The sequence below is a fragment of the Podarcis raffonei genome, chromosome 13, assembly GCF_027172205.1.
Source record: "Podarcis raffonei isolate rPodRaf1 chromosome 13, rPodRaf1.pri, whole genome shotgun sequence".
Lineage (NCBI taxonomy): Eukaryota > Metazoa > Chordata > Lepidosauria > Squamata > Lacertidae > Podarcis > Podarcis raffonei.
The window spans coordinates 28,537,374-28,553,813 of NC_070614.1; the positions used below are offsets into that span (position 1 = coordinate 28,537,374).

Here is a 16,440-nt window from a genome sequence, read left to right on the forward strand (position 1 = left end):
CCTTGTTGCTTCCTTTAGCTGTGCAATCCAGCTTTTATTGTTTAAAACTCCCACCTCTAACCATTGGTTATGCTAGCTGATGCTGGTTAGAATCTGGAGGGCCACAAGCTCCCTATCCTGATTTTAAGTGTCTGTCTGCTTGCCAATTCAGAGGCAGTCTTTGATAATTCGGTGCCCCCAAATAGATCTTCTGAATTATGGATCTTCTCAATATTGTGCCCCCTTTGGCTCAGCACCGTGTGTGGGAATTGCCCTCACCGCCCTAAATCCAGCACTGGCCTATTTGGAACCTCTACCACCAACCTATGAAGATTCTCATGTTAAACGGGGGCAGCTGAGCATATGGCATTTGAATGCTAGAACTTGCCCCATAACACTGGTCTAATGATTTGCAAACCTTATCCCAATTTGAGTTGGCTGGGTACCAACATGAGCACAAAGAGGACAATGTCCTGTCCCCAGGAGACTTGCCAAGAGTCAGAGATGGTTGCCGCCTGCTTTCTTTCTGGCATTTGGCTAAAGATGTTCCTGTTTACCAAAGCCTTTGATGTAGCAGTTAGAAACCACTTTGCTGTACTGTATTCTTTTTACGTTTATTATTTATGGCACCATTTTAATCTTTTTTACACCACTTTTGATATTCACAATCATTAGCAGTATCTTAAGTGTTTTAAATAAAAATAAATAGGGTGACATTCAGTCAGCTTTTCTTGAAGCTTGTGCGCAAACAGTAGTTAGTGTACATTTTTTCTTCTTCCATTGTATCATTTCCCAATCTGTACGTGTTATTTTATGCACAGAGGTTTCCCCCTTTTTATTTGTCATTAACTGAAATATCTGTTTGAAAAAAGGCTCCAGGGGCTGTATTTTTTCCCTCCAACCAATCCGACAGTGAGTTGTTCTCTGCATGCCACTGTATTATAGTTCTATAAGCATATTTAAACACCTAATCTTGCAGGGGATGACAGCAGCAATGTCACACATTTCTTATTATACACTTATGAGACCATCTCCGAAAAGTGCATGTGGACAACCAGTTCCAACACACCAGTTTTTGTCATTTGAATAAATTTATGAAATTTGATCACATACATTGACACAACTGGTCAAACTACCACAGCATTGACTGCAGCACTTTATGGGAAGAAAAACGCATTCCATTTTTGCTGTTTCTGGTTCTTTATTGCCAGCATTCTGTTTTGCTCTAAATTTCCCAAGGAGACAAACAAGAAAACTGGGTTTATCCAGCTTCGATATCTCAGACCCACATTTTCCATGTAGTATATGGAGGTGATTGTATGTATCCAAGCAGCTCTACATGAACAGGGGATGCTCCTCACTTCAATATGTAGAGAAGTGCAATCATGCAATGGGTATACGGCGCCAACTCTGAAAATTGAGAGGTAGCGGGGATGGGAGGCTTGTGGTCCTCCAGTCCAAGAGCTTCCGTCCATTAGCCAATCAATGACCATTTGCCAAGGGGGCTGGGGCTGATGGGAAGTGGAGTCCAACAACAGGAGGATCACAGACTCCCATCCCTGCTTGTGTGAAGTAACCAGTGCGCATATAAGTGCCTCAGTACTAGGAATGGCTGCTACGACATCCAGAGTTCAAATTGGCATGAGCTACCTGGCAGAGAAGGTTACTTGCCTTTCTGGAGCCAGATCTCTAAGTTCATATGTATAAAACATATTATGCACACACTCCCTTTAAAACCCACGGTCAATCAAAATGTCAATCGCAAAGGAATAAAAGGTAAGGATTAAATAAAAAGATACAACATGCTCAAAACCTTCCTTTCACAAACATCTATTTCGCAAGGTTCTATCGGCAAAAGTCAACTTCACACATTTTGCTAACTGCTTCCATCCGCATAAGATTATTTACAAGGTTATTTACAAGATTATTCGCATGTTGCCCTTGACGTGGTTTGTGACAGAGTACCAAAGCAGGCATCAGGAGAGATAGTGTTTCAAATCGGAAGGGATCGACAGCTGCTTAATGTGCTAAACGACCGTTCTGGCTGGTTTAAACAACCAGGCAAAGTGCCGCGCAGGCAGAAGTAGGTCTGGAATAAGGTTTGATGCTGGGTGTGTACTGCCAGATATCTTGTTGCTTGGAAGGCTGTGCCTTTGAACAAATGGCAGGCTGCAGTAAAATCAGAAGTAGTAGGAGCTTAATGTCCAATGCTGTTCCTGCTGGGGCTCCAGTTTCTGTCCAATTACAGAAGGAGCGTCTTTTCTCCAATTGCAACCAATGTTGATAAAGATGCTGAAGGCAAAAATCTCAAAGATATGTGCAAGGGAGTCAGCCTCACTGGGCAAAAAAGTCTGTGCAGGGCTCAGGACAATAGCCATGGTTCTATGACAGCAGGTCCTCTTATTTGAGCATCAGTGAGCTATCATAGATTGCTTTGGGCATCAAAGTTGGAGAAAAAGTCATCAGGTAGTTCTCCAAGAAGCTGGTCCAGGTCATCTGCATAAGAAGCATGGAAAGTTATTCAGGCTGCAAAACAGGAACTAAATCACCCCAGCGCCCCATGCATGGTTCCTATTTGCACATGAGATTCTCCAAAGATCAGGGGCTGCCCCATTCTCTTCAGCCCATGGGAAAGCTGTGCCCTTGGGAATAAAGGGAGAGGAAAGAAAATATTGCAGACTCATTTAGACTCAGTGAGCAAGGCTCTGGTCAGGGCTTAGTCCAATCTATGCTTCAGACACAGAGTGCAAATACAACATTTCACAACCAGTGAGGAATTCATATTCTGATAATCTCTGCACCATCCCCACTTTTTTTGGGTGGGGTGGGGATCAATTATTGTCATTATATATATAAAGCAAACAGTGCCAGGGTGGGTAGAATTATCACTGGTTCAGATGACATGGCCCCATCTATGCAGTGTCTCTGCCAACCTGCATTCTAAGCAAATATAGCCCAGTAGCACCGTTGTTTTAGCCGAGGCCCAACATGCTTATGTTCCTACTCAGCTGTGAATATCCTAGGAAGCGCCTCTTTCCATGGCCAAACATTTTCTACTTTACATTTGTGATTCATACATTTGACCTGCTTCTATGTTTCAGGTTTCCCAAAGTATTTGGAATTTTCTGGGAAGGAACCGGGGTGAGTGGGCAGGAATGCAGGTAGACAGCAGTAGTTATGAGGAAGGGCAAAGGAGAAGCACAGAGGCATGCAGCTTCACCCCTTGGCAGCACAAAAAGCCCTGGCCAATTTCTCTCTGCTTTTGAAGCTGTTGCCAGATGCTGCTTATCAAAGCTCTCCCTGGACAAGGAGGGCTAGCTTGCCCGTTTTTCAAAAGATAATTTCAGTCCCCGGGATGCCAAGTACCTGATTCTATCCTTGAACAACATATCCGCTTTTGCTGCACACTCTCAAATCAGCAGGTGGGGTGCAGTGCTCTATGTGTGGCCACTGAATGGTCACACACAGGGCTCTGCATGCCATCTGCTGATCTGAGAGTCATTAAGTGCTTGGGGAGCGGCAGGGAGGTTGGCAACATGTAGTCCTGTAAGCTGCATCTGGCTCAGTAGGACTTTTCTGTAGGCCATTTTGCTGGTTATCTTTCCTGATCATTGGCTGTGCTGGCTGGAACTGAAGGGAACCCAACAACAAATTGAGAGCCACAGGTTCCCCATCCCTGATGTAGTCCACACTTCCTATTTTCCTTGTTCTGGAGGTGGCAGTGGGAAAAGAGAGACAGAAAGGCATTATCAGTCCATTGCTACTTAGAGTTCTATTTACCCAAATCAGTTGTTTCAGCCTTTGGGGATGGAAAGTGCAAAACTGATTTGCCTGCTCCAGAGACCCGTGGAATTGATGTCGATGATGACCCTTCATCCAATGCCGATACGCGCTGACAGCGGTCCTCATCCATCTCATGTCCTCCTTTGTTCCTGTTGTCTGCTGTAGTCATGGCAACGGGGGTGTTGGTGGGAGGATCCTGCTGGAATTCCGGCGCAGCCTGCACTTGCAAGGTTCCAAGAGGCCACAGAGAATGTTTGAGTTTAGCATCCTTCATACTTTTATCACCAAGCCACGGTCCCATATCATAACTGGCTCCCAATATCAATTACAGGAAAGGATCAGGACACCAACAAATCTAGCACAGCCCTGTAAGAGTTGGGAGTCCAACATCATCTCAAGGACCACCCCAACCCTGGTCTGCACAGCTCAGTTAAAACAGGTGTAGGGAACCTTTGGACTCTGGGATGTTGCTGAACTACAATTCTCAACAGCCTTTGCAAGCAAAGCCAATGGACAGGAATGATGGGAGTTGCAGATCAGCAACGTCTGGAGGGCCAAAGGTTGCCCACACCTGAGTTAAAGCTCTCCGAGGTCTGAAGCAGGTGAGATCTAGCATGGAGTTTGGTACTTGAGATGCTAGTATAGGCAGAGGCTCAGCCAGAGATATTCTCAGTAAAAGATCATGTGCTCTCCTAGTGAAGTGGTATGACTTCTCCAAGTGATCGCACACAGCCTAAACTTCAGAAGGGAGATGTGATTTGGGAAGAGAATGAGAAGAAGAAGAGTTTGGATTTGATATTCCACCTTTCACTCCCCTTCAGGAGTCTCAAAGCGGCTAACATTCTCCTTTCCCTTCCTCCCCCACAACAAACACTCTGTGAGGTGAGTGGGGCTGAGAGACTTCAAAGAAGTGTGACTGGCCCAAGGTCACCCAGCAGCTGCATGTGGAGGAGCGGAGACGCGAACCCGGTTCCCCCGTTTACGAGACTACTGCTCTTAACCACTACACCACACTGGCATAGAAGTATGCACTGCAGGGGTGCGACTAGCTAACCCTTGGGGTCTCTTCCAACTCTATGATTCTATGAACAGTGATTACAACTGGAACAGATCAATCATCTACTGATGGGTGTAGTGGAATCCCTTGTCTATCTCACTCACTCAAGCCAATTCCCTTGAGTGGTGTAACTCAGTGGCAGCGCATATACTTTAAATGTAAAAAAAGGGCTTCAGGTCCAATCCCAGGGATCTTCAGGCAGGGCAAGATTTGTCTCTGCAACCCTGGGGAGCCAGTTCCTGTCACTGTAGAGTAGTTAAGTCTGATCTACATTACTAGTGGTCTGACCTGATAGAAGACTGGTTTCTCAGTGTCCTCCAATTTCCTCTCATGGAGCAGGCCCTTAGCTGCATAGGAATTAACCAAGGCAGCAATGGCTGCTTCCTCATTCTCCATATCCATCCTGACTTTGGACAGACCTGAGCACGGCGTGTTTGAGAAGAGGGAACTCTCTTGTTGCTTCCCCCCCCCCCTTTCACCTTGAACGTTTTGTTAACATTCAAGCATTTCCTCATGCATTTTACCTTAGCGGCTGCTATTCCCATTTTACAGAATTTGCTGACAAAGTTTTAAAAGAGAGAGAGAGAGAGAGAAATTGGCACTAGAGCAGTGGAAATACTGCATCAAGATACACTTCAAAACTCACCTATGTAAACTAAAGAAAATAGGAATTTAGGCAATTTTTCCAAGTTAAATTAGGATGCAGAATTTGCTAAGTGTGGGAAGAGGAAAGGACCTATGCAGGGCCAGTCCCACCCCACCCTGCCCCCACATTTTAACAGTTAATACATCGCATATGGCTGCCAATCTTAATGAAATACAGCATCCCAGTAATTAAGAACAAGTGCCTCCATACACTTTTTTTTAAAAGTATCCAGAGTACACACAGCCTCTCCTATACCCTAGCAATTGTGCCAAGGAGAGCCTGCTCCTTACCTGTGTTGGCTCCATCTGCATTCCTCCCTCAATCTCTTGGCATAACTTCTCATTGCTGAATCCCGGAGGATATATCTTCACCAAATTACTGGGTGTCACATTGAGGTAGTGGTTGCGATAGGATGGGGAGAACACACCCACCTGTGAAACCCAAGGTAGGTATCAATACTGCCTATGGTACACGGCACAATTGACTATACAGTGGTGCCCCGCAAGACGAACGCCTCGCAAGACGGAAAACCCGCTAGACGAAAGGGTTTTCAGTTTTGGAGGCGCTTCGCAAAACAAATTTACCTATGGGGTTGCTTCACAAGACGAAAAAATCTTGCGTCCCCCCGCGGGGTTTTTTTCGCTTTTTTCGCCCTTTTCCTAAACCGCTAAGCCGCTTATCAGCTGTTCCGCTGATAAGCCGCTTAACAGCTGATCGCGAAAAGCCGCTTGACAGCTGTAGCGCTAATTCACTAAGCTGTCAATGGGCTTGCTTCGCAAGACGAAAAAACCGCTTGTCAGGGGCTCAGGAGCAGAAGCACAGGGGAGAGAGGAAATGGAGAGCGAAGGGGAGGAATCCGAGGGCAGCGTAGGGGAGTATGACAGTGACCCGAGAGATTCCATGAGCTTCTCCAGCGAATCGGAAGATTCCCAGAAGGGGGCGCCGATGGTGAGGGCAAGGGGGATCCCAGGGGGGACGCACCAGAAGCAAGGGGCCAGCGGGGACTCCCAAAGTAGCAGCGGGGGATCAGGACCAGCTTCCCCACCAGAGCGTAGTGGGGGGGAAGAGTCACATGTGTCAGGACCAGCGTCTCCTCCAGCGGGGAGAGAAGATGAGTCAGGACTGACCACGCCTCCATTGGAAAGTGGGGAAACGGAGGGGAGGTCAGTTCCAGCTAGCCTCCCCGAAGGGGGGAGCAGTGACAGCAGTGTAACGGTCAGAAGGAAGGTGGCAGGCTGGGCGCGCGCGCCAAGTTCAAATGTACAGGCGCGCGGGACAGCAGGAAACCCGGATTGGGAACCAGGTCCTAAAGCCCGCCGGAGGGAGGGGGAAGATTCAGGGGACTCAGCGTCAGAAGAGTCTAGGAAGGGCGAGACCCCGACGGACAGGCGGACCCAGAGGAGGAAAGAACAAAGGAAGAGGTGGAGCAAGGCTAGAATCTTAAACTGGTGTCAGGGGGGAGGAGATTCAGATGGAGCTTCGGCGGTCTAGAGTTTGAGACATAGGGCTGCGCGCTGCGGCTGTGGAAGTGAAACTGAACTTCAATAAAGACTTTTATACTTAACAACGAAGCAGCGTTGGTCCTTTGTGAGCTGGGACCTAGGGCAGCTCTGACACCGCTAGACGAAGAGAATCGCGGAACGGATTCTTTTCGTCTAGCGAGGCACCACTGTACTTTAAAAAATAAAAATAAATAAATAAATACAACAATAGAGGGGCAGATGTTTCATCGCTGGGAAGGGGTAGTTCACAACCAAAGAATGAAATATACAACCCAACTTCTAAAAACAAGGAGGGAGATAATACTATTTAATTGGTGTCCTGGACCAGCTCATCTGAATACAAGAGGTTTGAATAAAAGTGATGCATACAATCTCCAGAAGTAAGATGGACTAAGTGAGTCTCTAGAGCAAAGAATTCTAAGACACCTTTCTACATATTCTCATGGACCTCATTTAGAGCACCCAGATAATAGTAAAGAAAGCTCTCTGGGAGTAGAAGGAGGAACATTCCACCATCCAATGGACAATCTTTGGTAGATGGTTCCTGACTTGTCAGTTCTGCTTTCAACTGACATTGGTTGCATCTATTTGACACAAAGCTAGAAGGGGTAACTTGTTTTCGTTAACTTGTGTTAATCTGGAGGTGATAACTGCACCAGCAGGGGCACAAACAAGCAGAACTACCACTCAAAAAGGTCTCTGGATCCCCTGTAGCAGGTCTTAAATACCAGTTATTCGTTATAATTTTTTTGCATGGAAATGAAAGCTCACCCAGCCCTTGATTTCTTGTTTTCTAGTACCTGCTTTAGCAGAAGCACTGAACCAGCCTTAAATTCACTTTGTTTCTCCTCCAGCAACAGGCGATGTATTGTGCCCTGCATTTCTCCTGCATGACAGAAGGCCAAACCAATCAGGTACAGGAGCACTAAATATACAGTGAAGTCAAAGAGGAAACACATGAGCGTCACACACCAATAGCTCTCACTGCCCTTTATACAGGAACACAGAGATGGGAGGGAGAGCCCAGCGAAGGAAGGGTCCCAAGCACTCAACACCAGCCACATAATTTGCCAGTGACCTGGAGCAAAGAACAATTGGTCCCAGGCAAATGCACATATCAGCCCCACCTAGGCTTAGGACTTCTAAGGACAACTTCAGTGTTGCCTTTTTATTCCTTGTGATGGTCAAATGAAAACATATCCTAGGAAGTCAAGAATGTGGCTGTGTAGGGAGTGGCAACTAAAACAAACTATACTGGAGAGGCTTGCAGTGAATGTTTATGCATGAGAGTTAAGAAGCAAACCATCCCAAATGGCCTCCTTTTTTTTTTAATGCCCTGTTAGTATTACCTGGTAGCATAGAGCACCAAGGTTTCAAACTATGCCCACAAAAAATTGGTGCCAAAATGTCAGTCTGGAACCTCCATGTGCATTTGTGGGACTAGCTCAACTGAGAACTTGCCTCAATATTTGCTGGACTGCTTGTTCCCTGGCAGATGTTGGATTTAAATCGGGTGAGGAACCTTTGTCCCTCCAGATGTTGCTGAACTACATCTCCCATCAGCCCCAGCCGGCATGGCCAATGGTTAGGGATGATGGGAGTGGGAGTTCAGCAACATCTGGAGAGCCAGAGGGTACCACTGGGAGTCAAAGCTGAAAAATGAACAAAAAGACTACTGCCAATATAAATTGTAACTGGAAATGCCAAGGATTAAATTGTGTTTGTATTTTTTTGTTTTGTTTGTGTTTTTGTTCGGTTCAAGTTGCTTTTTACCCAGTCTTCTTTTTTTGTTATTGTCCATGCAAATATGTTTTACATACGTATTTCCAATAGCAAAGGGAAAAAAGCTTAATTAATATTTGAGCAGTCCATTGAAAACTAACTCTCTCCAGCCATTGCCTTTCTTCTTGCTTCACTTCTGGCTTGAGAAGCCAGCCTGTCTAGGCAATTCTCCCTCCCAATACCTATTCACAAATTTTGTTTAGGCACCTAAAACATTTTACTTAAGAATTTGAAACATTTGTCCAATTCTTTGCTGGCTCCAAAGAAGTTTTTTTTGGGGGGAAAACCCCATGTCACAACTATCCAGTCCCTTTCCCTCAATCTAATGAAAAGACAGCACTCTCCTTCTCCATCCTTCACCATCAACACAAGGGGTCAGCAAAACACACAGATTTGCTCAGGGCTATATACAAGCTCCATTGTAAGGCTAGTGGAAGCCCGTGCAACAATTCCCAGTAGCACAATGTGCCTAAAGGACTGTACCATATTTAGTCAGAGTCAATTCAAGCACCCAGAAATGAGTCAGACGGTGGCCATTAACAAACAAGGTTTGCCCAGACACCACAGGCAAAGCAGAAACGCCCCACCAATAATGCATGCAGAAGAAGTAAGTCACGACACTGAGCTCTTTTCATCATTACCAGTAGGGTCTTTGAACATGGCACCCGCGTCAACGTTGGTCTGCATTACCGACTTAATCATCACAGCCATGTTAGGAACCTTGTTCTTTGGGAGCTGCTTCAGGGCTGCCTGCAGGAAAGAGAATGAGCAAGGGAAACACACTATTTGTGGGAAGTCAGGGTGGCAAATCTGAGACAGGATTGTATTAACTTTTGAGAAAAGGTGCCTGATCGCCAGAGCAGCGAAGGATATGGAAGAGGCCTTCTAATATATATTTCTTCCTGCCCTTTGTAGTACAGTGACACACAGCGAAAGGACAGCTGGCCAAAGAGGCCTCGTAGCTCGCTTCCTGATGGCTCGAGGTTGGTGAAGAGGACAGGTGGACATCAAGCAACTGCCCACACCTCACTTATCGCTTGATGCGCAGCAGGAAAAGAGGCAGGAGGGAGAGGCATGTGGGAGTTGCCTAGCAACCCGCCATGTTTACCTTCTTACCAGACTAGGCCTGCTCCGGCACTGGTGTACATCCAGGTGCGTGGCGTGTGTCGGGGGTGCGTGGCAAGCAGTGCATGTCCTGGGGCGTGTGCAGCAAGCGTCTTGGGGTAGCCACGATGGCACACACCCCCCCGATGGCACCTGGGGCGGATTGCCCTACCCCACCCCACCTTCGTTCACCAGTGCATGCAAACCTGGTGCAAGCGGTCGTACCAGAGGTGTGGACAGTTATTCCCAGCTGTGTGGAGCAGATGTTGGCCTTCCCTGGGCTGGATTTAGAGTGAATACTAGTCACCAACACTTCCAAGGTGTTATGGAGGAACTTCTGTATGTTCTTTAGAAAAAATGTTTATACGTATACTGTACCCTTGCAGATGGATCACAGTATATACTCCATCCAGATTACTGATAAGGTTATCCATGGCTCCAGCAATACCTCCTTGCTTCCAGGCCCAACCATTTTATCACATTCGGTATTTGCACTTCAAGAAGAGATTCTTCTTCAAGTGAAGTGGAATTTTCCCACCTGAAAAACCAAACTCAGCCTTTACCTTACGGAGAACCATAACGACACTGTATGTCCTAAGGAAGCAGGACGGATCTCTCTCGTCCAATCCCAGCTCCGTTTTCATTGCAGCCCAAGGGCCTCTTCCAAATTCGTCTTCTATTGGCTGCTGGGAAGGAGGCATCTCCTAGAGTCGCACACGCAATTCCAGGTTAAAGCTTACTTTTCACCTTACCTTCGGGTAAAGCACTTAGTCATTTGTAGACAACATTATCCATGGGAGCTGTTTTGCTCTACTGGGTGCATGCCATATTGCTTATGCTCCTTCCTCTGCTCACTCCAGAATCTCCTCCTCGCCACCTTACCCTCTCTCACACACATTAAAACATATAAAAGAATAGTTGAAAGAAACATCTCTATTGAAGCAGAACAAGAAAGTGTCTCCACGACTGGACCTATGAAAAACTTGCTGTAGTCCAAGACATGCAAGGGCTGGTTTGGGTTACTCAGCACATGCCCAGAGGCATCTTTTAAAACTACCTGAACACTTCCCTGACAGGGCTTGTAAAATGTTGTTTCCAGGACTGCTCTGGCTCATGAGGTGAGTTTCTGCAATTCATCATCCTTAATATTGACCTTATCTGTACAATAAGAATAGCCAAGTGACGCTTGGAAGTACTAGGCTAAAGATTTCAAGATTTTCCATGGATGAGTTAGTTTTTCTTTTTTGAAATACAAAGAAGGGATGGAAACTTGGAGTTTTCTCCTGTGAAGGTCATTCTGCACAGCTGCTTCAGAGCTGGGGTTAAAAAAAATTAATAGCCAGTACAGGGCACCAATTTTTACTAGGACTACAGTGTATGGAGGGGTGAGGTTTAACCATTCCCTTCCTGTGCTTGAGCCTGATAAAAGTTACGCTCCCCACAAGCTTGGCTAGCAATGCCCTGTGGCACCATGGGAGCGACCATCACCATTAATACAGTAGTTACACGTTAAGGAACTCTTTATTGGCATCAGGACTGTGAAAGGCAGGGGCTAAAACTCCCATTCCCATGAAGTTTGGTTCCAATGAAATTCATATCCCATTAACTGAAAAGACACCCAACAGGGTTGTAATCATGCACTTAGCATCACAGCTGGGTTCTCAGAGGCAATGCAGAATTTCCAATCCCCCTCCGCAGCGTGACTTCTTCTATTAAGAAAGGGAAGAGTAGAACCATGAATTACCTCCGTCCGCAGCTTCGCTAGAGCCCCATGAGTTGGTGTCTGTGGAGTTGTAATGAGAATCTCTTCTAAGTTTTTCCCATTTGGCTATTTTATGGAACAAGGAAAGGAAGAAAATCTAATGAACACAAATTCTTGCCAGAGTTATGGACTCACCTTAAAGTAAGATACCCAAAGGTAGGTAGATCCCTCCCTCCCACCCAGCCGCGTTTAAAAAATGAAAGCTGAGATTCTCAGAGTGCTGAATGTGGTAGTCTGGGCGCAATTCTGTGCTCCCAAGGCAGTTACACAACCCTACCTAAACACTTTAAAGCCCTAAATGGCCTCGGCCCAGTATACCTGAAGGAGTGTCTCCACCCCCATCGTTCAGCCCAGACACTGAGGTCCAGCTCTGAGGGCCTTCTGGCGGTTCTCTCACTGCAAGAAGTGAGGTTACAAGGAACCAGGCAGAGGGCTTTCTCAGTAGTGGTGCCCGCCCTGTGGAACGCCCTCCCATCAGATGTCAAGGAAATAAACAACTATCTGACTTTTAGGAGATATCTGAAGGCAGCCCTGTTTAGAGAAGTTTTTAATGTTTGATATTTTATCATGTTTTTAATATTCTGTTGGGATCCACCCAGAGTGGCTGGGGAAACCCAGCCAGATGGTCTGGGTATACTTACTTACTTACTTTCTTTCTTTCTTTCTTTCTTTCTTTCTTTCTTTCTTTCTTTCCAAAAATATTGGCATAGACTAAAATTATTAGCTTGACTTCCTGTCTTCCCTGAGTCAAAGCTATGTCCCAAATCAGGAGAAAATGTACAAGTTTTCTTTCTGTATTCAATTTCCCTTCAGCCCCAGTCAGAGGTCACTTTTTAGTGATTTTGGTTGCGGAATATTTCAGCAAAAATAATTAACTGAGGTTTCAAGAATAACAATTAATATTTTATCATTTTTCTATATTATTAATTTCATTAGCATTGTTTTTCTAAGCCACCACAGAGCATTTTATCAGCAAAGCAGAGCAAAAATGTTATTTCACCTGCAGGCACCCCAAGAAGCATTCAGTGTACCCATATAAGGAGGTAATTAGTAATCCCCATCACTAGGACAACCATGTAGCAGCCATTTTGGAGCAGAGAAAACTTAGGGAGGATGGCAGCTTTTATGCCCCTTTTGTGACATAGCAAGTGTGGGTGGAGTGGAGGAAATAAGGTAATAATATTTCATGACACAAATATACCGTATTTTTCTGTGTATAACACATCCCCGTGTATAACATGCCCCCTATTTTGGGGAACTCAAATTTATGAAAATGGGGGAAGATGACCACTGTGTATAAGATGACCCCTGTTTTAAAACATTAAGGTAAAGGTAAATGGACCCCTAGCCGTTAGGTCCAGTCGCTGACGACTCTGGGGTTGCAGCACTCAACTCGCTTTACTGGCCGAGGGAGCCGGTGTACAGCTTCCAGGTCATGTGGCCAGCATGACTAAGCCGCTTCTGGTGAACCAAAGCAGCGCACGGAAACACTGTTTACCGCCAGGGTGGTACCTATTTATCTACTTGTACTTTGACATGCTTTCGAACGGCTAGGTTGGCAGGAACAGGGACCGAGCAACAGGAGCTCACCCCATTGCAGGGATTCGAATAGCCGACCTTCTGATCAGCAAGCCCTAGGCTCTGTGGTTTAAACACTATTTTAGAGTAAAAAACCTAGTCTTATACATGGAAAAGTACGGTACTTCCAGAGCATCCTCACTCCTTTGTACATACAGCAGGGGTGGCTAACCTGTGACTCTCCAGATGCTGCTGAACTGCACCTCCCCTCAGCCCCAGGCAACATGGCCAATGGTTAGAGCCAAAGGTAGCTGTAGTTACTAGCTGGACAGCCATACACTCCCCACCCCCAACATAAAGATTGTCCTATTATCCTGCTGGTCCTCTTACTTGATGTGGCAGAATGCCAGCAGGTCCTGGGAAGCGCCGCGTCTTAGCCCGCAAAGGAACTTGGGCGACTGGCTCTGGCATCTTGTTGGCTGCTGTGACCAAACGGACAAGGTGATTGGTGACCACAGGTGACTGGAGGTTTCCGGTAACTTTAGGGTTGGCAGGTGAAGTCTCCATAGAGGTTGCTGGGGGACCATATGCAGAAAGCAGCTGAGCACCAGAATTGGCCGTTCTGGACACAGAGCAGCTCTGATTTGGCATCCATGGTTTGTGCGGCCTTGTTGGGGTACTTGCTGACTGAAAAGAAGAGCAGGATCTAACCAGAGGCAAGCATGGGCTGTTGGATGCGGCAGTGGGCTTATGCAGAGATGCCTGGAAAGGCCTGAGCACCTGGCAGCTGGAGTTTGAAAGGGCACAAGTGCTGCTACTCAACCCTAGGCGAGACTGAGACAAGGAAGAGTCCATGGCAGGAGGCCTCAAAGGCAACTTTGGAGAAGTCTCTGCCTGATGGAGATGGCTGATGACCACAGGTTGTTTCCTGGTCTTTTCCAACTGTGAGGTCTCTGACACAAAAGTGTCAGTCAATGCCAGCGAATCTACCACTCGTGGTTTCTTCGCTGTTGCTACACTATTATCTCGCATTTGCTCCCAGGACACATAGTTGGACCTGAAGGACCCCGGACACGACTGTGTATCAGACTCTTCCAGAACCATGCATGCAGCCAATACAAGCTCATTGTCAATTTCCTCATTGTAGGGGGCACCCCCAGTGGGGAGCTTAGCTGGAGGCTGCTTCACAAACCTGAACCTTGTGTCTGAAGTGCCGCTCGATTTACATTCAGTTGCAGTGGGTGCCAGGTCCTTCTGAACTGTGAAGCTGGTCGCCAGAGGAGTCTTCTGGCTGCTTTTGACATTACCTTCTCCAAACCTTAGTCTGGAGCAGTTCTGCACCTGCAAGACTGGGGACATGGTCATCCTTGGGCCCTCAGAGACCGGAATGGTGGTGCTGGGGGCTCTCAACCCAGTTGAGAGGGGTCTAAGACATCTTGAGCTATCTGTAGGTGGATCCAGGGCTTGCTTCTCCACATCATTCACAGCTGACAGAAAATCCTACCAAGAACAGAGAAACAGAATGCTTGTCATGAGGTGCCATCCCTCAGCTTTGTACTACATGAACATTGTGAGCCTGAGAGCCCATGAGGGCTTAAGGGTATCTTTTGTTTGCCATTTGGCCAACAGAGTTCTTCCATCCAAAGTCACATGTCCGTCTGAAGTCGTCCAAAATACACTTCAGCCAATAAGTAGAAACCTTTGCCCTCTCCACCACACCCAGATTCACAAATATTCTCTTACCTCATCTTCAAAGTCTGCCTCCACAGCAAATAGCTTCTGTAGACCACAGGCCTGTTGGGTGAGGGGGAGAAATAATAACTTAAAAAAATTATTCTATACTACCTGAACTTATACTACCTGAATTATTCTAGCTACATGCAGTTTTTCTTCCAGCACAAGTCTGAGTGGGGTTTGGGGGTTTGTTGTTGTTTTGGTACACCACTTTAAGTGTCTCTTTTGGCTGAAAAAAGGAGAATCCAAGCATTCTAAACACATAAATACATAACAGGCTTGCCCTTTTTTTTAACCTGACCATCTTCCACCCACAAGGAAGAGTTTTGAGATATTCAAAAGACTGCCTGATAACTTTAACGTTTTTTATTACTATATCTTGCATTGTGTTAAAAACAATGTTTCCCGGGGTTTGAGGGGAGTGTAATAGCCTCGTCAGTCTGCTGCAGCAAACACAAGAGAGTCCTGTGGCACTTTACAGGCCAACCCCCTTATTATGGGCTACAACGTCATGGGCTACAGTCCTGCTGCATGGGCTGTGGCTATGTGTTTATAAGGCATTTGTCCTCCCTCTGGACTGCCCTCCTCCCCAGTCCCTCCTGCCCCTCTATTACCATCGTGGAGGCAGAAGAACCAGAACTCCAGGGTTAATACGGTGTGAAGAAACAAGGACGACGCAGGGATGCAGCGAGAGAGGGAAGTCCAGCATCCAGGCCCGCACCTCCGCTCACCGAGCTCTGCATTCGAACTGGCCGCCTCAAAGATGACGAGCCGCCCAGCCCCCGCCCTTCTTCATTGCAGCTGCGCAATAGCTCGTTCTCTCCCTGCCCACAAAAGGGCAAACGCTTCGTTTCCTTGACTACGCAAGCGCCTAGAGCTTTCGCCCACTCAGCCCCCGCCCGGTCGCCATAATGCGGCGCTCTTCTACTACGTAAGCGGGGGCTGAGTGGGCGAAAGCTCTAGGCGGTTGCGTAGCCAAGGAAACGAAGAGTTTGCCCTTTTGTGGGCAGGGAGACAACGTAAGCGTAGTAGAGCGCCTGTTCTCGTTTTAGGCAAGGAGGGGATCGTCAACGTTTTTTGGCTGCTTGTTAAATAACCTCGTTTGTCTTTAGCGCGCAGGCGCCAAGCTTCCGCGGCTCGTGTCCGTTATCTGTCAGAGGGGGAAAGCGTGCTTCTCCCCACACGGGCGTAAATAAGACCGTTGGGAAGAGGTCGAGCTCGTTTCTAAAAGTTACCTTTAGTGTTAAGCAGTTTGGACTCTATGTCGTCAGATTAAGCTTTAACGTGGGCCAAGTTGTATTTTAAATATCAAAATGCAGCTCTGGAGCAAGTGAAGCACTGTGCCTCGGAGCATATCAAAAGTTTTTTTTCCTTTCACTGAGTAGCACGTACTTCTTTGGCGATCACTCGTAGCCAGTAAGATTGTCTTCCATGAACACGGTTTTAACAGTGAGTCCGTAAGTGACGGTGGAGGCCAATTCTGGATCCACACACCCTTCCACAGTGGAAATACAGGTTTCCGGGCGGGAGTTGATCACGGTGAGGGTTTGCCAAGTGTGCCTTCCTCTTAGCG

General features: G+C 46.7%; 1 protein-coding gene and 1 long non-coding RNA gene across 2 annotated transcripts; one reads left to right on the top strand and one right to left on the bottom strand.

The window, feature by feature from the left end:
- Nucleotides 1-808: 808 nt before the first annotated feature.
- Nucleotides 809-15,642, bottom strand: HROB (homologous recombination factor with OB-fold). Its single transcript, XM_053361722.1, has 10 exons — nt 15,482-15,642; nt 14,877-14,927; nt 13,524-14,633; nt 11,598-11,681; nt 10,417-10,557; nt 9,391-9,499; nt 7,768-7,853; nt 5,756-5,896; nt 3,760-3,979; nt 809-2,475 (listed from the first exon to the last, which is right to left on the bottom strand). The coding sequence occupies exons 1-10, from the start codon at nt 15,482-15,484 to the stop codon at nt 2,402-2,404; spliced, it is 2,019 nt and encodes a 672-aa protein (XP_053217697.1). The 5' UTR covers nt 15,485-15,642; the 3' UTR covers nt 809-2,401.
- Nucleotides 7,795-11,075, top strand: LOC128399889 (uncharacterized). The gene is made up of 3 exons (XR_008327280.1): nt 7,795-7,881; nt 9,670-9,732; nt 10,316-11,075. It is a non-coding gene; the product is annotated as an uncharacterized LOC128399889 (long non-coding RNA).
- Nucleotides 15,643-16,440: the final 798 nt, after the last annotated feature.